Here is a 19,790-nt window from a genome sequence, read left to right on the forward strand (position 1 = left end):
TACTACAGCAGACGTCGAGGACAGATACTGCGTACGGTTCAGTGGTCCGTGAAGGAAATGGAGGAAGAGTAATGTCTTTGATGTCACTTATTACCAGACAATAGTTTATTTGAGTAAGACACAGGTTCAGTTCCTTTTCACCAGGCCAAGGGACATAATCCGCCCTACTTTTGCTGATTTATGATCAGATGTCAAAAAAACTTTACCACACATTTCCCATGTTCACTTACATATGCAGGATTTCTCTCCTAAATAATTAGTTGGGATCCAGGATTGTGAGAGTAGCTGGCAGTGTGTGTGTGTGTGTGTGTGTGTGTGTGTGTGTGTGTGTGTGTGTGTGTGTGTGTGTGTCAGTGTGTGAGTGTTTGTGTGTCTTTCAATTAATCTGTTTGTGTGTGCCTGCATAAGTTTGTACCCACTGAGTTTGTGTGTGTGTGTGTGTGTGTGTGTGTGTGTGTGTGTGTGTGTGTGTGTGTGTGTGTGTGTGTGTGTGTGTGTGTGTGTGTGTGTGTGTGTGTGTGTGTGTGTGTGTGTGTGTGCGTGCGTGTGTGTGTGTGTATAGGTGTGAAATTAGTAATGACCCAGGGGAGTGAGCCGTGGGGCCTCAGCTGCGGGGGGCAGAGTGACAGTCACATCTGGGACAGGTGCCTAGGCGCTGCGAACCATGTCAGTGTGTGTATGTGTGTGTGTGAAGCCCATGCACTGTGAATGGTGTCAGCTAGCTGAGACTACTGTAGCACTGCTACTGAGCCCAACACAGGCAACACACACACAGAAGTGTAAGGATGGGTGGAAGGATGAGAAGTGGATTAAATTTAACTAAATTTGAAACTATTAAACCTACACAGAAAGATGGCATCTGTATCTGAGCTCGCTTGTATTTACTCTGCCCTCATCCTCCACGATGATAAAGCCACCGTCACAGAGGACAAGGCTGCCAATGTGACTATTGAGCCTTTCTGGCCCAGTCTGTTCTCCAAGACTCTGGCCAGCGTGGACAATGGCAGCCTGATCTGCAACATAGGTGCCGGTGGTGGAACTGCCCCGGCTGCTGTTGGAGGCGCCGCCCCTGCAGCAGACGCACCAGTCAAGGAGGAAAAGAAGGAAGAATCCGAGGAGGGTTCCAATGATGACATGGGCTTCGGTCTTTTAGACTAAACCAGTTTTTTGTAACTAATAAAATCAAAGTAACAGAAATGGCAACAACAAAAAAAAGGATGAGAATGGATGTTCATCATTGATTATAATGCCTGACCTGTGACTATAATTTCATGTCTGTTACGTGAACTAATTGAGATGGTGGATTAAAGTCATGTTTATGTCACTCCAGTATACTGCCTCTGTCTGGTCTTATCTTTCATATGTTGACATTCTACTCTCTGAACCCTCGAAATGGCATGTTACAGAAGTTAGCATTCACCCCATTATTTTCTTTATTCGTATTTGTTTGCTCAAATTGGCCAATCTTCCATCCCGACACACACTGACCAGACCACTGGCAATGTGTTTCACCCACTTGGGTGATAAACTTTAATAATGTAAGAGCCCGGACTTGGTAAATATGATTTGGAGATTGGATGATAATGGCTCCCTCTCTGTAGATAGTAGAATACATTTTGCATCCAATGAATCAAAGTTCAGCAAACTCAGTTTAAGATTTACAATGTAATGGGTACTGTTAGTGGAGGCTGGTGGGAGGAACTAGAATGGATAAAATGGAACAGTATCAAACACATTCCAGCCATTACAATGAGCCCGTCCTCCTATAGCTCCTCCCACCAGTCCCCACTGGTGCCAATATGGTGGATAGTTAGTGGAACTTTGTCAATCTTGTTGCCCTGGTAGATCTCTCTTGTAAAATCGGTCTTCTGACTTCAAAGGGACTTCCTGGTTAAATAAAGTATTCAATTACCATTTGGGTGTGTTTGTCACCCCCTGCTGGCGGTTTTCTATAAGAAGTTTCTTCCTTTTGTGACCTTACCTGTCACATGACCTCAGTAAACAGGAAGTTTATTTCTCTAATGGAGGATGATGTTTGATTCTGCATACAGTCATGACCAAGCATTCATCTGGAGACAGGGTTGGTCGGTGTGAGCTAGCTAGCAAAAAGACGGCGAGGTTGTTGTAGGCACATTATTGGGGACATGAGCAGAACTCCTGAAAGGGAAAATGGAGTCCCTAGAGAAAGCAAGTACAAGATGGGTGTCAGGGATGGAGTGACAGTATTATCATAAGGAGATGTGTACTTGGAAAACGGAGGAGGAAGGGAGGGAAAAAGAGAGGGAGAAGAGGTCTAAGAGAGTGAGGGAAGAAAGTGAGCTTGAGTCAGATAAAAATGGTGGAAAAAAGGGAGATGGTTTGTCAAAGAAGAATGGTAGAAAGTGTAAGCAGAGGGAACTGAAGACAGGAGAAATGGAAGTAAATAAGGGTGAAGTATCGGAGGTGGTAGGAGCGGTTAAGTTAGCGGAGACCAAGGTATGCACCGAGGATCAGGATGAAGAAGAGTGTGACAGTAGGAGTGAAGTTTAAGGAAAAAGTGGACTCTTGCCTTTTGGCTGATCCATTTGTGGTTTCACAGTGTGTGAAGAAATTTGTTGGGTCATGTGGAATCGGTGAGGTTAACCAGAAGTGGTCTAGTGATAATTGTTTGTGTTTCTGTTGGTCAGAGGAAAAATGCACTCGAAGTAAAATGAATGGGGGCAAGAAAAGTGAATTGTTTCATTCTCAAGTAAAGGGCACCAATGAAAGGAGTGATAACTGAGTGTAGCAGTAGATATAAATGTTGACCAGCTGTGGGGGAAAGATTCCCGGTGTATGTGATGCTCGTCGTTTGATGTGACACAGACAGGGTGGCGAGAGTGGGGAAACAGAAGAGTCATTGTCTGTTCATTTGAGTTTTGAAGTTGTCTTTGCTTGACAAAGTGAAGTTAGTATATATAAGTTTTCCTGTACGAGCGTATATGCCGCACACATTAAGATGTTACAGGTGCCAACCTTATGGGCAGTGTGAAGGAGGGAGGGTCCAAGGTGTGAGAAATGTGCAGAAGGGCATGAGACAAAGGAATGTGTAGTATTGGGGAAAGTAGTGGTATGTGTTAATTGTAGTGGTGCCCATGGAGCTGGGGATCAGACATGTCCCGTGTGAGAGAGGCAGGTTGTGGTTTTCAGGGTTAGAGTAGCGCAGAAGTCGTCATATGCTGAGGCAGTGAAGAAAGTAGACGAAGATGGGTTAAGGGGGAGGAGTGGTGAGAGTAGTAGAGATTTACCAGTACAGGGGGATAGGCCAAAAAGTGAAATAAGTTTCAACAAGATTGGATTTTTTAGAATTTATAGCAACGATTATCAATTGTACTGTAGGGGTGGAATGGAAGTCTTTGAAAATTGAGGTTGTGGTGGCAGCTGCAAAGAGGTATTTGGGTGTGTGAGACTTGACAGCAGAAGAGTTACAGGATGTGGAATAAATACATTTAATTAGCGGAATAGGGTGGTGTTCATTTTTTATACAGTAATTTTGAAATGAGTGAGTATAGTGTTAGATGTCAGGGTATTTATTTAGTAAGTTTTTATTTTTCATGTAATGTATAAAGGAGTTGTACTCCAGTCTAGTAGGTGGCGGTAATGCAACAAATTGGATGCCAACCGCCGTTAAACCTCATAGAAGAAGATTCTGCATACAGTACCTTTATCATCTCCATCAATCTGCAAGCTTCTTATGCCTTTGATAGCATTGTTGGTATCTAATATTATTTTACTTACCTCATGCTGTGGGTGGTTATTTTAGTGCATTTTGATACAAAACTTGATAACTTTGTAAAGATTAATGTCAGGATGAAACATGCTAGCTAGCTATGGCACCAAACACCACGCTAGCTTTGTATAAATAATGAATTGGATACTTAATCTGATTCATTGGCTATCTAGCTGTAACTCTGTTAGATCTTTACTAGACTCTTTCATGTTTCTCAGAACAAGCGTATATATTGTGTTAAGGCAATTTGAGTGATTTAAAAACATGAGAACAAATGGATATCCTGCCTCCAGAGTCTCGATGAGGGCGAGGTGTTACGCTGCCTTTGGAATTATACTCAGCTACCCTATGTATAAGAAAGACAGAACAGGTACAGTATGTTTGGTAACAATATGGTGGACAGTTAGTGGAAGTCTCTTGTCGCTCATAAAGCTGAAGGGTCGATTACAATGAACAGGCAAAACTTATGCTCCTGCAGGTTAATGCTGAGTTTCTTAAAATGCTACTGATCAAAATATCAGGAGTATTGGAAACAATAAGGCTACTGAATAAAAAAAATACTTAGAGTATAACAATATAGAAGTAGTAGGTCTATATTTTGTTCAAATGTTTCACCTGAAATGGCAAATTAATGTGCTACTTTTTAATTTAAATTTGATTTTTACCCCCTTTTCTCCCCAATTTTGTGGTATCCAATTCGTGGTAGCCAATTGTCAGTAATTACTACATTACTACAACTCCCGTGCGGGCTCGGGAGAGATGAAGGTCGAAAGCCATGCGTCCTCCGAAACACAACCCAACCAAGCCGCACTGCTTCTTAACACAGCGCGCCTCCAACCAGGAAGCCAGCCGCACCAATGTGTCAGAGGAAACACCGTGCACCTGGCTACCTTGGTTAGCGCGCACTGCGCCAGGCCCGCCACAGGAGTCGCTGGTGCGCAATGAGACAAGGATATCCCTACCGGCCAAACCCTCCCTAACCTGGACGACGCTAGGCCAATTGTGCATCGCCCCCACAGACCCCCCCCCCCCCCCCCCCGGTCGCGGCCAGCTGCGACAAGAGCCTGGGCGCGAACCCAGAGTCTCTGATGGCACAGCTAGCGCTGCGATGCAGTGCCCTAGACCACTGCGCCTCCCGGGTGGCGCAGAAGTCTAGGGCACTGCATCGTAGCGCTAGCTGTGCCATCAGAGACTCTGCTACTTTAATTAACTTTATTAGACTATATTTTCATTTGACAAAAAATATAGATTATATAAGCCTAACTCATCACGAATAACTTGATTTATTAGCCTACACATTTAAAATATGGACAGTCCAGGGATATTGTCCCCTGATCATAATTTAAAGGGATACTTCAGTATTTTGGCAATGAGGCCGTTTATCTACTTCCCCAGAGTCAGATGAACATTTTTATGTCTCTGTGTCCAGTATGAAGGAAGTTAGAGGTAGTTTTGGGGGCCAAAGTGAACTAGCGTTAGTGTAATGACTGGAAGTCTATGGGTATCTACCAGCATGCATTCTAGCAGACACCCATGGATTTCCAGTCATTGCGCTAATGCTATTTAGCAATTGCTCTAGCGTTAGTTAGCAATGAATGAATGAACGAATGAATAATAAGAATAGGCTACACCAACAGTAGTTTTCCATTCATACAAGGTGTTGTGTGAATTGCAACAGTAGATTTGCCATGGTAAACGAGGAAATACTTTACTTCAGTTGTACGGAATGATTGTCAAATACATAAATCGCCCTTAGTCTACCAAAAAAGCAGGATAAATTGGCTCAGATGATAATGCCTACCAGATTGCGAAGTATTCTTGAAAAATGTTGGCAGCAATCAGGACTTAATGATAACATTGACATCTTCTTTAAGGAGTGGCAAATCAGTGGGTCAGCTGTACGGGGGATTTTACTGCATATTGATGGTTTAACGAGATATAATCTTGTGTTAGTACGCTGGCCAATGTTTGTTGCAATAGGCCTGAAGAGATTATCTGGAGGGCAAAAACAGAAGTATACTGTACATTTTAATGAGAGAATGTACATTCTATGTGTTGAATTCAGTTGAAAACACGCACTGTAACATGTGCAGTAATTGAGACAGAACTGATTACTTCCATGGAGGGAGGATATCTTTAGCATTTCACCTCTGAAATTCTCAAAAAAAAATGTATTTAAAAAAAAAAAAACTTTCTCAGGGGTTTGTGATTTGATAAGAGCTCTGAGAAAATGTACAAACAATTATCAGTCTAACGAGGCAGAGCTTGTCTCTGGAGCCGCACATTAGCATAATTAGTCTTGGATGTAGGAACATGGCTTCCTTCTCTGCACCTTAGAGAAAAGAGACAAACAGTAAACCTTGAAGATCTTTGGGAATGATTACAGCATGGATGAAGCAATGTCTTCAACGTGGCTGTGAATACTAATGCTGTAGATGGCATTTCATATTACCATATTCAATGCAATACCAACTCTGATGAGAGGGCTTGGGTGAGGGCTAGTGTTGTGGTATCACACATGGTTGGTTGTTCAAAGATTAAGTGTTTAATGACATTGCCAAAGCCTTTCAACTTTCCTGTTGAGTGAAGTTCAGATTTTATTGTATATTTAAATGTTGAGTGAAGTTCAGATTTTATCTTCTCAGAGCAGAAGTAGGCTCTCATGAAGACAGACAATGAATAGACAGTTGGTCCTCTAACTCTCTCTCTCTCTCTCTCTCTTCCTCTCCCTCCGTCAATTCAATTTCAATTCAATTTAAGGGACATTTATTAGCATGGGAACCATATGTTTACATTGCCAAAGCAAGTGAAATAGATAATAAACAAAAGTGAAATAAACTTTCTCAATATCAAGGCTATGTTCTATTGAGTCTGAACATAGTCAAAGATTTCCTTAATTTTGGGTCAGTCACAGTGGCCAGGTATTCTGCATGAGTCTCAATTTGGTGTTTGTCCCATTTTGTGAATTCTTGGTTGGTGAGCGGACCCCAGACCTCACAACCATAAAGAGTAATGGGTTTTTATAAATGATTCAAGTATTGTTAGCCAGATCCTAATTGGTATGTCAAATGTTATGTTCCTTAGAAGGCCCTTCTTGCCTTGTCTCTCAGATCGTTCACAGCTTTGTGGAAGTTACCTGTGGCGCTGATGTTTAGGTCAAGGTATGTATAGTTTTTTGTGTACTCTAGAGCAATTGTGTCCAAATTTGTATTTGTGGTCCTGGCAACTGGACCTTTTTTGGAACACCATTTCTTTTGTTTTTATCTTACTGAGATTTACTGTCAGGGCCCAGGTCTGACAGAATCTGTGCAGAAGATCTAGATGCTGCTGTAGCCCCTCCTTGGTTGGGGACAGAAGCACCAGATCATCAGCAAACAGTAGACATTTGACTTGAGATTCTAGTAGGGTGAGGCCAGGTGCTGCAGACTGTTCTAGTGCCCTCGCCAATTCGTTGATATATATGTTGAAGTGGGTGGGGCTTAAGCTTCATCCCTGTCTCACCCCCCAGACCTATGGAAAAATAAATTTAACCATACATTGACAAATTTAACCATACACTTGTTGTTTGTGTACATGGATTTTAAATGTCATATGTTTTCCCCCCAACATCACTTTCCATACATTTTTATAGCAGACCCTCGTACCAAATTGAGTATAATATTTTTTTAAATTAACAAAGTATGAGAAGACTTTGCCTTTGTTTTGGTGTGTTTGTTTGTCAATTAGGGTGTGCAGCATGAATACGTGGTCTGTTGTACGGTAAAAAGCCAATTTGACATTTGCTCAGTACATTGTTTTCGCTGAGGAAATGTATACGTCTGCTGTTAATGATAATGCAGAGGATTTTCCCAAGATTGCTGTTGACGCATATTGGTAGTTAATTGCGGTCAAAATTGTTTCCATTTTTGTGGATTGGGGTGATCAGTCCTTGGTTCCAAATATTGGGGAAGATGCCAGAGTTGAGGATTAAGTTAAAGAGTTTAAGTATAGCCAATTGGAATTTGTGGTCTGTATATTTGATCATTTAATTTAGGATACCATCAACTCCACAGGCCTTTTTGGGTTGGAGTGTTTGTATTTTCTCCTGTAGATCATTCAATGTCATTTGAGAATCCCGTGGGTTCTGGTAGTCTTTAATATATGATTCTAAGATGTATATGTTTTTGCTGTTCTTTGTTCTTTGTTATAGAGTCAAAAAGATTGAAGAAGTGGTTTTTATCCATACATCTCCATTTTGGATAGATAACTCTTTGTGTCGTTGTTTGTTTAGAGTTTTACAATTTTCCCAGAAGTGGTTAGATTCTATGGATTATTCAATTACATTGAGCTGATTTCTGACATGCTGTTCCTTCTTTTTCCGATGTGTATTTCTGTATCGTTTTAGTGATTCACTATAGTGAAGGCATAGGCTCAGGTTTTCTGGGTCTCTGTGTTTTTGGTTGGATAGGCTTCTCAATTTCTTTCTTAGGTTTTTGCATTCTTCATCAAACCATTTGTCATTGTTGTTCATTTTCTTAGGTTGTCTGCTTGAAATGTTTAGATTTCATAAGGAAGCTGAGTGCCACACCCTGACCTTAGAGAGCCTTTTATGTCTCTATTTGTTTGATCAGGGTGTGATTTGGGTGGGCATTCTATTTCTTTGTTTCTGGCCGAGTGTGGTTCCCAATCAGAGGCAGCGTTCTATCGTTGTCTCTGATTGGGGATCATACTTAGGCAGGCCTTTTTTCCCCACCTGTGATTGTGGGTGGTTGTCTATGTGTAGTGGCCTGCGAGCACTACGTAGCTTTACGTTCGTTTGTTATTTCTTGTTTTGTTGGCAACGTTCTAAATAAAAGTATAATGTACGCTCACAACGCTGCGCCTTGGTCCACTTCTTCCGACGAGCGTGACACTGAGAGGTCAAATATACTGTTTAGGTTTTCTACTGCTAAGTTTACACCTTCACTATTACACTGAAACCTTTTGTCCAGGAAATTGTCTAGAAGGAATTGAATTAATTGTTGCCTAATAGTTTTTGTTGGTAGATTTACACTATTTTCCTTCTCTCTCTCACCGTCTCTCACCTACTTTTATCAATGACCTTGTTTCCAAATCAATGAGGAATATCAAAGCAGGTCTTTCTGTCTGAACATTCCAGATTGAGGTTGTTGCACTGTCAAGAGTAATCAGCCACGCAGAAAAATACTCAAGTGAGACATTGATCTAAAAATTACCCAAGCTCACATTATACAAAATTATCCAACAACATTCTCACATCATAGCGTGGAAGAAAGAGTAGGCTATACATTCATTGAGGATATATTTTCCAGTATTTTTACAACATTTTCCAAAAGTGTTTTTGGTTGAGATGAAACGTCAGTGCTGTACTGTAGCTCAAACCTGAGACTCTTTGGTCCCTGGTCATAATCTACAGGCCTGGAGGTCCAGTCTCTCTCCAGACGTTCATGTGTGAAATTTACTTGCTTCATTGAAGCTTATCCACTTTTAACCAAGTCCCAGTTGAAAGATCTGAATCTCTATGAGAGGGGAAAAAGAGGACTCCAGCTTTCCTCCTCTCTCATTTCCTTCTCTCATCTTTCCTCTCTCCATTCACTTCTCACTTTTATACATTGGGAATTCTAACTAATGCTTCTCATTTGAAATGTTTCCTCAAAGCAAAGCACACACCTTCTGAACTTCAGCGGACAGTTTTGTGGGGGGGAAATGTACGGTCCATCTTTCCTCCCTCCCTCATTCCCTCACACTTGACTGATCATACACTTCACCGATCCTCCAGGCTCACTTTCCACGAATAACAAACTACCTCCTTCAAATCATATATATATATCCTAACATACACACACACACACACACACACACACACACACACACACACACACACACACACACACACACACACACACACACACACACACACACACACACACACACACACACACACACACACGGGCACACATAAATGGTGCTCCAGTACGAACCACTATAGTGTGCCTTTGGAAAGTATTCTATTTCCACATTTTGTTAAATTACTGCCTTATTCTAAAATTGATTTTTTTTTAAATCCTGCGCAATCTACATACAATACTCTATAACGACAAAGCGAAAACAGTTCTGTTACACATTTACAAAACACAGTACTGTTACACATTTACAAAACACAACCCAGATACTTTATTTACATAAGTATTCAGACCTTTTGCTATGAGACTCGAAATTGAGCTCAGGTGCATTCTGTTTCCATTGATCATCCTTGAGATGTTTCTACAACTTGATTGGAGTCCATCTGTGGTGAATTCAATTGATTGGACATGATTTGCAAAGGCACACACCTGTCTATATAAGATCCCACAGTTGAAAGTGCATGTCAGAGCAAAAACAAAGCCATGAGGTCAAAGGAATTGTCTGTAGAGCTCCGAGACAGGATTTTGTCGATGCACAGATTTGGGGAAGGGTACCAAAATAATTCTGCATTTAAGGTCCCCAAAAACGTCAGTCTTAAATGGAAGAAGTTGGAAACGACCAAGAGCTGGCCAAACTGAGCAATTGGGGGAGAAGGGCCTTGGTCAGGGAGGTGACCAAGAACCTGATGGTCACTCTAACAGAGCTCTAGAGGTTCCAACAGGACAACGACCCTAAGAATACAGTCAAGACAACGCAGGAGTGGCTTTGGGACAAGTCTCTCAATGTCCTTTAGTGGCCCAGCCAGAGACACGGACTTGAACCTGATCGAACATTATTATTAACATTTTTTTAAACCTTTATTTAACTAGGCAAGTCAGTTAAGAACAGATTCTTCTTTACAATAACGGCCTACCCCAGCCAAACCCGGACGATGCTGGGCCAATTGTGCACCGCCCTATGGGACTCGCAATCATGGCCGGTTGTGATACAGCCTGGAATCAAACCAGGGTCTGTAGTGACGCCTCTGGCACTGAGACGCAGTGCCTTAGACCCCTGTGCCTCTCGGGAGCCTCAACATCTATGGAGAGACCTGAACATTTTCAAAAACCTGCTTTTGCTTTGTCATTATCTGGTATTGTGTGTCGATTACTGAGGATTTTTTTTGTTTAATCAATTATAAAATAAGGCTGTAATGTAACATACTTTCCGAATGCACTGTAAGTCCATCTGAATTCAGTGATTATACATTAATAACGTCTTGCTGTGCCGTGGTTGAAAATGTGGATTCATCAGGCAGACTCAACCCAGCAGAAATTAAGATGCCCTTCATCTTACAGGAGGACATAAAAACATTACGCCCGAACCCTCTGGATGCATTTCAAATGGTGCCCTATACACTGCACTGCTTTTTGGCCCACTCTATGGGCCGATATCAAAAGTAGTGCACTTCATAGGGAATAGGGTGCCATTTGGGCCAGGACTTCTCCTCTCTCTGCAGAGCAGGGTAGGCAGGCTTAACGGAGCATTAGAAAGTCATTATTACAGCTGCGTATGATTGATCCTCATAGAGAGACCTGGCGGTACAACTTAACAATTAACCCAGCAGCTATTAAACACTGGCGCTAGCTACGGCAGAGCAGACTATAAATCACTCTGTTTTACACCTCTGGGTTTCAGATAAGAGAGGACTTTATTACTGTAGCATATTGAATCAATAAAAAATTAAGCAAGAAAAAAAAAAGTTTGCTTCTAGTCCAGATGGTTGGGCTGTGGTTGTGTTTTATTGATCTACTGTACTTTGGGTTGTTCTTGCTGACACATGGAATGTGTCCAAAATGGCACCCTATACCCTTTGTAGTACCCTTTGTACCCTTTGTAGTGCACTAGGGCTCTGGTCACAAGTGCACTATATGGGGAATATGGTGCCATTTGGGATGCAAACAAGGACGTGTTTTGCATGTTCTCTTGCATCCAAGTAGACACTTTAGCAAATATGGTTTTTACAGATGTTGTTAAATAAACAGTTAAGTCATTCTTGCTCCCTTGATGTCATTCTGACAGTGGTGGTTGAACATCCTACTTTCAAGTGATGAGCAATAAGCAACCATATTTTGTTAAGTATCTCTTTTATTTTACAGTATTTGGGGTGAGGAAAGCAAATGTAAACAGTAAGGCCATCTTTGTTTGCTTTAAGCTTTGGCTTGAGAAAAGGGTTTGCATCGGCTTTACTCTGAAACCTAACCTAGACTAACTGTACAAATGGGGATTTGGTTAAACGCTTTTGTGGACTCAATTACATCCCAATGCTGCCTCTGAGAGAGCACCACATTAATTCAAAATCACATTACATTTCTGACAATACCATCAACTGGATATGTGGTGGAAAAATAAGAAAGCCATATTCGTATTACTGGTAATTTTCTGTTATATCGATATGGCTTTGTAGGATCAGTTTATCACTGTAGGTAGGTTGATACTGCTCACTGTATTATGCTTTCAAAAACAACGAGTACATATCACAATTTCTGTATATATCTTGGTATTATCGCTTCAGCATGAAGATTCCATTGTAACAGGAATTACAACTCATGTGAAATACCAAAGTTTGGTACTGTAAGTATGCATTATGGTAACTGTGTAACTAAGGACCACCACTTTGTCCGTCACATACTAAAGAGTTCACTTCATCACGAGTCTCCCTTCATTCTTAGATTCTATGACTTTTTCTAGGCTTCCAATTCCACTCATTACACACACTGATGAAAAAGGAATTTCTGATTTGTCACTCATTCTAAAACAGAGGATGAGTCTGAAGGGGGGAATGGGTACAATGAATGAACTTGGTTGACTCCCCTCTCCTCTCCTCTGAACGGCACCTATAGGGCTGACAGAACCACTCTGCGCACCACTGTGCAGAATCACAAATAATTGCCTCTCTGCTCTTCGTATTAAAGAGGCCATCGGGACTCATCTGAGGCAGAGGAATTCAATTCTTCTTTTGTAATGTGATTTCATTCAGCCAGCTGGACCACAGCCAGATAATATTTAATGCCCTTTTATTTTCCTCAGCGCTAGGCGCTAGCTCTCTTTGGCCCAAGGACTCAGCGCACCGCAGATTGCTGCTCATGTCCCATCATCGCCATACTGAAACAGACAAAACATTTGAGAATGGCAATGTTTGAGAATGGCTATGTCATATCGCTGTGCAGGCAAAGATAATGGTCCTTTGTGCTGCGGGAGCTGTTAATTGGCTAAATATCCAAGGATTAAACACCACTCTCACTCTCTACTGTCAGGCTATTTTACTTTCAGGATAAAACTATTAAGACTATTCAACTCCAGTAATCAGGGATGTAAGGAGGAAACGAGATTCATGGCATGACTGAGATTGTGCAAGATTAGATACAGTGATCCCGATAATTACCTAAATGTACCAACTTGTCACTGTCATTTAGATTTGTGAAATTTGTCAGTTGAAAGGTGTTTTTGTACTGATTCACTTTACTGTTGAGTCTAATCTTAAAATAAACATACCTGTTACCGTGGAAATAAGATTTAGCAAAGCTGTTTAAGAGTGCTGAAAGAGATATGACAAACAGGATCAGGACTGTGCTTACGAGTCTCGAACTTTGGACCTTGTATACTGCTGCTGCAATATACCATTCTATTTATCAACCTACTTGTTGAATGTGGTGACTCAGTGGCCTCGGTGTTGTTTTGACCATTACGATACTTGTGTATCTGTTGGCTGTTGTTCATTTGGTTACTCCCTGTCTGACCTTGGCATCAAAGTTCACTGTATTTTGAACGGAAACTCTCTAAATTGTATATAGTATTACCGTGCAAAACAACAATACACATCAGTGTTGTGCTAAACCTGGCATAATTAACCACGTGCAATCCTCTGAAGCACGATTCATCCACACAGCTTTTGGCAAATTATAAAACATTTTACCATGGAATTTCCCACCGAGATTGTATTTTCTTCTCATTAACTAATGTGGCTGACGAGACACCAATGGCTGTCAATGCACTTCAACTTAATGAATCTTCATAATGTCACCTACGGCGAGAGAGAGCTGGGGGTTGAGGAGAATACACTCAATTACCAACACATTTACTCATTAAAGCCGTAGCGGAAGGAAAACAGATGAGGATGCGTGTATCAGCATCAGTGTTGGATATGCTGTGTGCATATACATGCTTTCGGTGATGGTCGATATATTTCTCATCTCATCTGCGTGGTTAGGTTTTATAAGAAGGAACATTATGTTCAAGCGTCAACAGGGGGCAGTACGGACAAATGCAGGATGAGAAAAAACTAATAATTTTCAGAGGGATAGAGAGAGAGAAATATATAATGTATTTGCTGTACTTAAGCTCAAAGAAAACCCACAGAAATTTCCCTCTGATCTTGAACTAAACGATACAGTGAGGTATGCTATTTTATGCCTGGAGGATATAGTCTATAGACAAATTAACTGCTGTGGAGAAGGACAAGGCAGTGCAGTGTAGTGCCAACCTTTCAACAGCAGGCCAGTCTGCGGAGCCAGACCAGACCACTGTTCTGTACGTCCCAAGACAACAATAATGATCTCCTCAAATCTAGTAGATTATTTCTCTCTCTCTCTCTCACACTCTCACACTCTCACTCACTCACTCACTCACTCACTCACTCACTCACTCACTCACTCACTCACTCACTCACTCACTCACTCACTCACTCACTCACTCACTCACTCACTCACTCAGCTTTCCACCTAAAAGCTGCACAGAGATGTCTGTACAATGAGGGGATGTGCTGGAGAGACACTGCCTGGAATGGATCTGAGGAGGGCACGGGACCTTGGGTACGATCTGGAGCAGGTTCATGTGTCAGCCATTACATCGTTCTGTCGCACTGTGCTTTGGGCATGGAAAAAAGACCAGGAGCATGGATAATGGAGGAGCCAAACCCACTTATCTGGACCAAAGTGCTGTCCTCTTCCAGCTTGCGGCTCAGGCTTGTGAGAGTGGGGTTCAGTAAGTTGGGTGACCTGTAAGAAAAGGCAAGGTGGAAAAAGGCCAGCGACATGACAGAGGCTTCCTCCATAAAAAAAAAACACCAGGCTGCTGCAGCAGGTGGTGGAGGGTGTTCGTGCTGCACTACTGGGCATATTCCGAGAGCTGCTGGGCTGTAGGCAGAGACTGGACCGTCTAACCACGAATGACACTGACCTACCTCCTTTCACCATTGCTGCCGCTGCAGGGGAACACCAGGAGTGTGAGGGAATGATCTTATCGTTCAAGACTCCAGAGCTGGGGGCCTTTTGCACAGCCAGCAAAAGGGCTCTCTGTATGCAGTGGCTCAGAAAGACCAACTGCATGTTGGTCTGAGATGATGTTGCCGCTCTTTGTATAAGGGGTGGCAGGTAGCCTAGTGGTTAGAGCGTTGGGCCAGTAACTGAAGGTTGCTGGATCGAATCCCCTAGCTGACAAGGTAAGAATCTGAATCTGTTCCGCCCCTGAATAAGGCAGTAACCCATTGTTCCCCGGTAGGCCGTCATTGTAAATGAGAATTTGTTTGTAACTGACTTGCCTAGTTAAATAAAGGTACATAAAAAAAATATAAAAAAATAAGCCTCCCATAGAGGAGTGTGCTGCTGGTCTACAATGGAGGATTATTCAAAGTGCTATCGCCACGAACAGATACTTGTCACACCTTGATCCATCAGAGGGGAGGAGACAGTGCTGTGTGGGTGGTGTACAGGCCTAGGGTCGGGGCTGACTCTGGACCTATATGTAGCCAACAGGTGGAGGGACTGCCTAGTAAAAAATAACAATGTGGAAGAGCAGGAAACATGAGACGCGGGGTATAAGGACCCCAGAGCAGTGCTGCCGAAGTGGGCTCGGTTCACACTGGAGCATGCATAAGAGGGACTGGTGAACCATCTGTAGGGGTGTGGGGGTGTCAGGGGGATTCTATGTAGAGTGGGTGAGGGGGGGGGGTTGGTTCTAACTTTCTGTTAAAATGAAGTAAAGTTTATGCTTTTAATGATGAAACTATTGGGCCAATAAAAATGACCCTCCCCCCATCTTATTTATTTATATAATCAGGGCTGACAACTAGGCAGGCATGGAGGAGACACATTTTATGTGCAAATGGAGGGGATTATATTTTCATTCTACCAACCGCCACTCCAACTGCCATTATCATATCCCCTATATCCTCTGTAGAGGGGGAATTAGACTGTATCAGTAAGCGAGCGGTGATGCAATTTGAGAGGGATGACATGCAACGTAGTCGTGTGACAAAGTGCTCGTCACATCTCCCTCTCCGCCACAGGATTGATCTTGGCACTTTGATCTGTGGGACAAATTGAGATGATTAAGACATGATGTACATTTGACACCTGCGGATGAATGGAGCATGTTTTTGGCAAAGTGTCAGAGGCCTTTCTGTAGCCAAGCATGTGTCTCAAATAGAACCATATTTCCTATAGAGTGCACTACTTCTGATAGCATGTATGTCAAGAGAGAGAGAGAGCAAGAGAGAGGAGAGAAAAATATGGTATTATGGTATTCTTTTATTTCACGGTTATGGTATTTCAATTCCACGTTAACCGAATTATGCTTTGACTCACTTTGTTCACTTTAAAATGTATGCCAAACAGAAACCATTGCTTTCAAAGTTTAATAAACCATACAGCTCTATGCACATTGACTACTTTTAACAATTTCCACTGAAAAATGTACATATGTAAACCAATTTAGTGGAAGAACTAGAACGAAATTATGGTAAATCTCCCTCAGGTTTTTATGTGACCACATTCTCCAAAAAATGTTGTTTAAATATCTGCTCCAAATTGAGATTCAAAGATCTCTGCAGAAAGAATGGGGTTATTTAACTATACTAAGTGAAGTGTATTTACACCTTTGAATGTCATTCTCTTCATGTTTCACAAGTTTGGACATCACAGCGCAGCACAGCAGAGCATAGTAGACAGTGCAGTACAGTATAGTTCAGTAGAGTACAGGACAATATACTATACTGTACTCTACTGTACTGTACTTTTCTTTAAATGTATTGTCCTGTACTGCTGTGTTGTATTGGACTGTACTCTACTGTGCTTTACTCACTGTAATGTATTGTACTGTACTGTCTTGTACTCTACTGTGTCATACCCACTGGACTGTACTCAGTACTTTACTGTATTGTACTGTACTCTACTGTGTTCTACTCACTGTACTGTACTGTGCTATCCAAAGGCCAGGGTGAACTGACCAAATTTCAACTACTTTTCAACTTGCATGGACATCCGGAGTTGGTCAGTGCTCAGTGGGTGAGGATGCTGGTTAAAGTAAATGGAAAGAGTGGGGGCTGGGAAATGAAGTAGGTAGGTGTCAGTAAGAGCCAATTTGGTAACAGAATTACGAGTTTTAATCACATAACAATTAATACCAATAAAATCACGATAATGAATTGGTAGATCTACCACTACTTGTTACTTCTGTGAAATTTCATTATCTTCCCTCCTCATGAGGGAGATAGATTTTTGGGGATTTAGGTTACAGAATTACAAGGCACAAGGCAATATTTCCTAAACGTACAGAAGGTAAACAATTTCTCCAAAACTTAACATACAGTGCATTCGGAAAGTATTCAGAGCCTTATTCTAAAATGGATTATATATTTTTAGGTTTCCTCATCAATCTTCACACAATACCCCATAATGACAAAGCAAAAACAAGTTATTAGATCATTTTCAAATGTATTAAAAATAAAAACCTGAAATCACATTTACAGTAGTATTCAGAACCTTTTCTCAGTACTTTGTCGAAGCACCTTTGGAAGCTATTACAACCTCAAGTTCTCTCCAGAGATGTTCGATCTCGTTCAAGTCCGGGCTCTGGGTGGGCCACTCAAGCACATTCAGAGGCTTGTCCCGAAGCCACTCCTGGGTTGTCTTGGCTGTGTACTTAACCTCTTGCTACGAGCAATCCCGTATCCGGGATCGTAATTATAGCCTCAAGCTCATTAGCATAACGCAACGTTAACTATTCATGAAAATCGCAAATGAAATGAAATAAATATATTGGCTTTCAAGCTTAGCCTTTTGTTAACAACACTGTCATCTCAGATTTTCTAAATATGCTTTTCAACCATAGCTAAACAAGTATTTGTGTAAGAGTATTGATAGCTAGCATAGCATTAAGCCTAGCATTCAGCAGGCAACATTTTCACAAAAACAAGAAAAGCATTCAAGTAAAATCATTTACCTTTGAAGAACTTCAGATGTTTTCAATGAGGAGACTCTCAGTTAGATAGCAAATGTTCAGTTTTTCCAAAAAGATTATTTGTGTAGGAGAAATCGCTCCGTTTTGTTCATCACGCTTGGCTAAGAAAACCCCCCGAAAATTCAGTCATTATAACGCCAAACTTTTTTTCCAAATTAACTCCATAATATCGACAGAAACATGGCAAACGTGGTTTAGAATCAATCCTCAAGGTGTTTTTCACATATCTATTCGATGATATATCATTCGTGGAAGTTTGGTTTCTCCTCTGAACCACATGGAAAAATGCATGCAGCTGGAGATTACGCAATAATTTCGACGGGGGACACCAAGCGGACACCTGGTAAATGTAGTCTCTTATGGTCAATCTTCCAATGATATGCCTACAAATACGTCACAGTGCTGCAGACACCTTGGGGAAATGACAGAAAGTGTAGGCTCATTCCTTGTGCATTCACAGCCATATAAGGAGACATTGGAACACAAAATCTGGGGCATTTCCTGGTTGAAATTTCATCTTGGTTTCGCCTGTAGCATCAGTACTGTGGCACTCACAGATAATATCTTTGCAGTTTTGGAAACGTCAGAGTGTTTTCTTTCCAAAGCTGTCAATTATATGCCTAGTCGAGCATCTTTTCGTGACAAAATATCTTGTTTAAAACGAGAATGTTTTTCATCCAAAAAATTTAATAGCGCCCCCTAATGCATAACTGATTTTAAGGTCATTGTCCTGTTGGAAGGTGAACCTTCGCCCTAGTCTGAGGTCCTGAGCGCTCTGGAGCAGGATCTCATCAAGGATCTCTCTGTACTTTGCTCCATTCATCAATCCCTCGATCTTGACTAGTCTCGCAGTCCCTGCTGTTGAAAAATATACCCACAGCCTGATGCTGCCTCCACCATGCTTCATCGTAGGGATGGTATTGGCCAGGTGATGAGTGGTGCCTGCTTTTCTCCAGACTTGACGCTTGGCATTCAGGCCAAAGAGTTCAATCTTGGTTTCATCAGACCAGAGAATCTTGTTTCTCATGGTCTGGGAGTAATTTAGGTGCCTTTGGGCAAACTCCAAGTGGGCTGTCATGTGCCTTTTACTGGTAGAGTCTGGCCACTCTACCATAAAGGACTGATTGTTGGAGGCCACTGTGTTCTTGGCGACCTTCAATGCTGCAGATCGTTTTTTGTACCCTTCCCAAGACCTGTACCTCAGGGGTCTGAATACTTAAGTAAATAAGGTATTTCAATTTTTTTTTAAAAACTACTGTTTTTGCTTTGTCATTATGGGGTATTGTGTGTAGATTTTTGATTGTATTTAACTAGGCAAGTCAGTTAAGAACAAATTCTTATTTACAGTAATGGCCTACCCCTGCCAAACCCTAAACGACACTGGGCCAATTGGGCTCTGCCCTATGGGACTCCCAAATCATGGCTGGTTGTGATGCAGCCTGGAATTGAACCTGGGTATGTAGTTACGCCTCTATCACTGAGATGCAGTGCCTTAGACCGATGTGCTACTCGGGAGCCTCAATATTGATGAGTAAAACATTTTTATTTAATTCATTTTAGGCTGTAACACAATTTGGAAAAAGTGAAGGGATCAGAATACTTTTTCCCGAATGCACTGTAAGTGTTGATATTAGTTGGCAGGGATCTTTACGTCAACATGATTGTGTTTTGATGTATTTCTGAAACCTTTCAATACTTTTTCTGGTACATGTTTTCTAAGACCCCCTTTCCAGAAATTAAAACCGTAACTTATGCCTAAATGTTAATTTAAGATGGAAAATGTATCTATGCCTTCATTTCCCAAAGATATAAGCTTTCATTTGATACTCATTGTGATATACTGCTATGAACTTCACATGTTTGT

The 19,790-nt window shown here is 41.6% G+C and overlaps 1 protein-coding gene across 1 annotated transcript; it reads left to right on the forward strand.

Moving 5' to 3' along the window:
- Positions 1-834: 834 nt before the first annotated feature.
- LOC115146598 (large ribosomal subunit protein P1-like) lies at positions 835-1,158 on the forward strand. Its single transcript, XM_065003277.1, has one exon. The coding sequence runs from the start codon at positions 853-855 to the stop codon at positions 1,156-1,158; it is 306 nt and encodes a 101-aa protein (XP_064859349.1). The 5' UTR covers positions 835-852.
- Positions 1,159-19,790: the final 18,632 nt, after the last annotated feature.

This window comes from Oncorhynchus nerka, linkage group LG18, assembly GCF_034236695.1.
Source record: "Oncorhynchus nerka isolate Pitt River linkage group LG18, Oner_Uvic_2.0, whole genome shotgun sequence".
In the NCBI taxonomy this organism is placed as follows: domain Eukaryota; kingdom Metazoa; phylum Chordata; class Actinopteri; order Salmoniformes; family Salmonidae; genus Oncorhynchus; species Oncorhynchus nerka.

What these genes read in the sequence shown, in the direction of transcription:
- LOC115146598 (XM_065003277.1), top strand. Translation starts at nt 853, where the DNA reads ATGGCATCTGTATCTGAGCTCGCTTGTATTTACTCTGCCCTCATCCTC.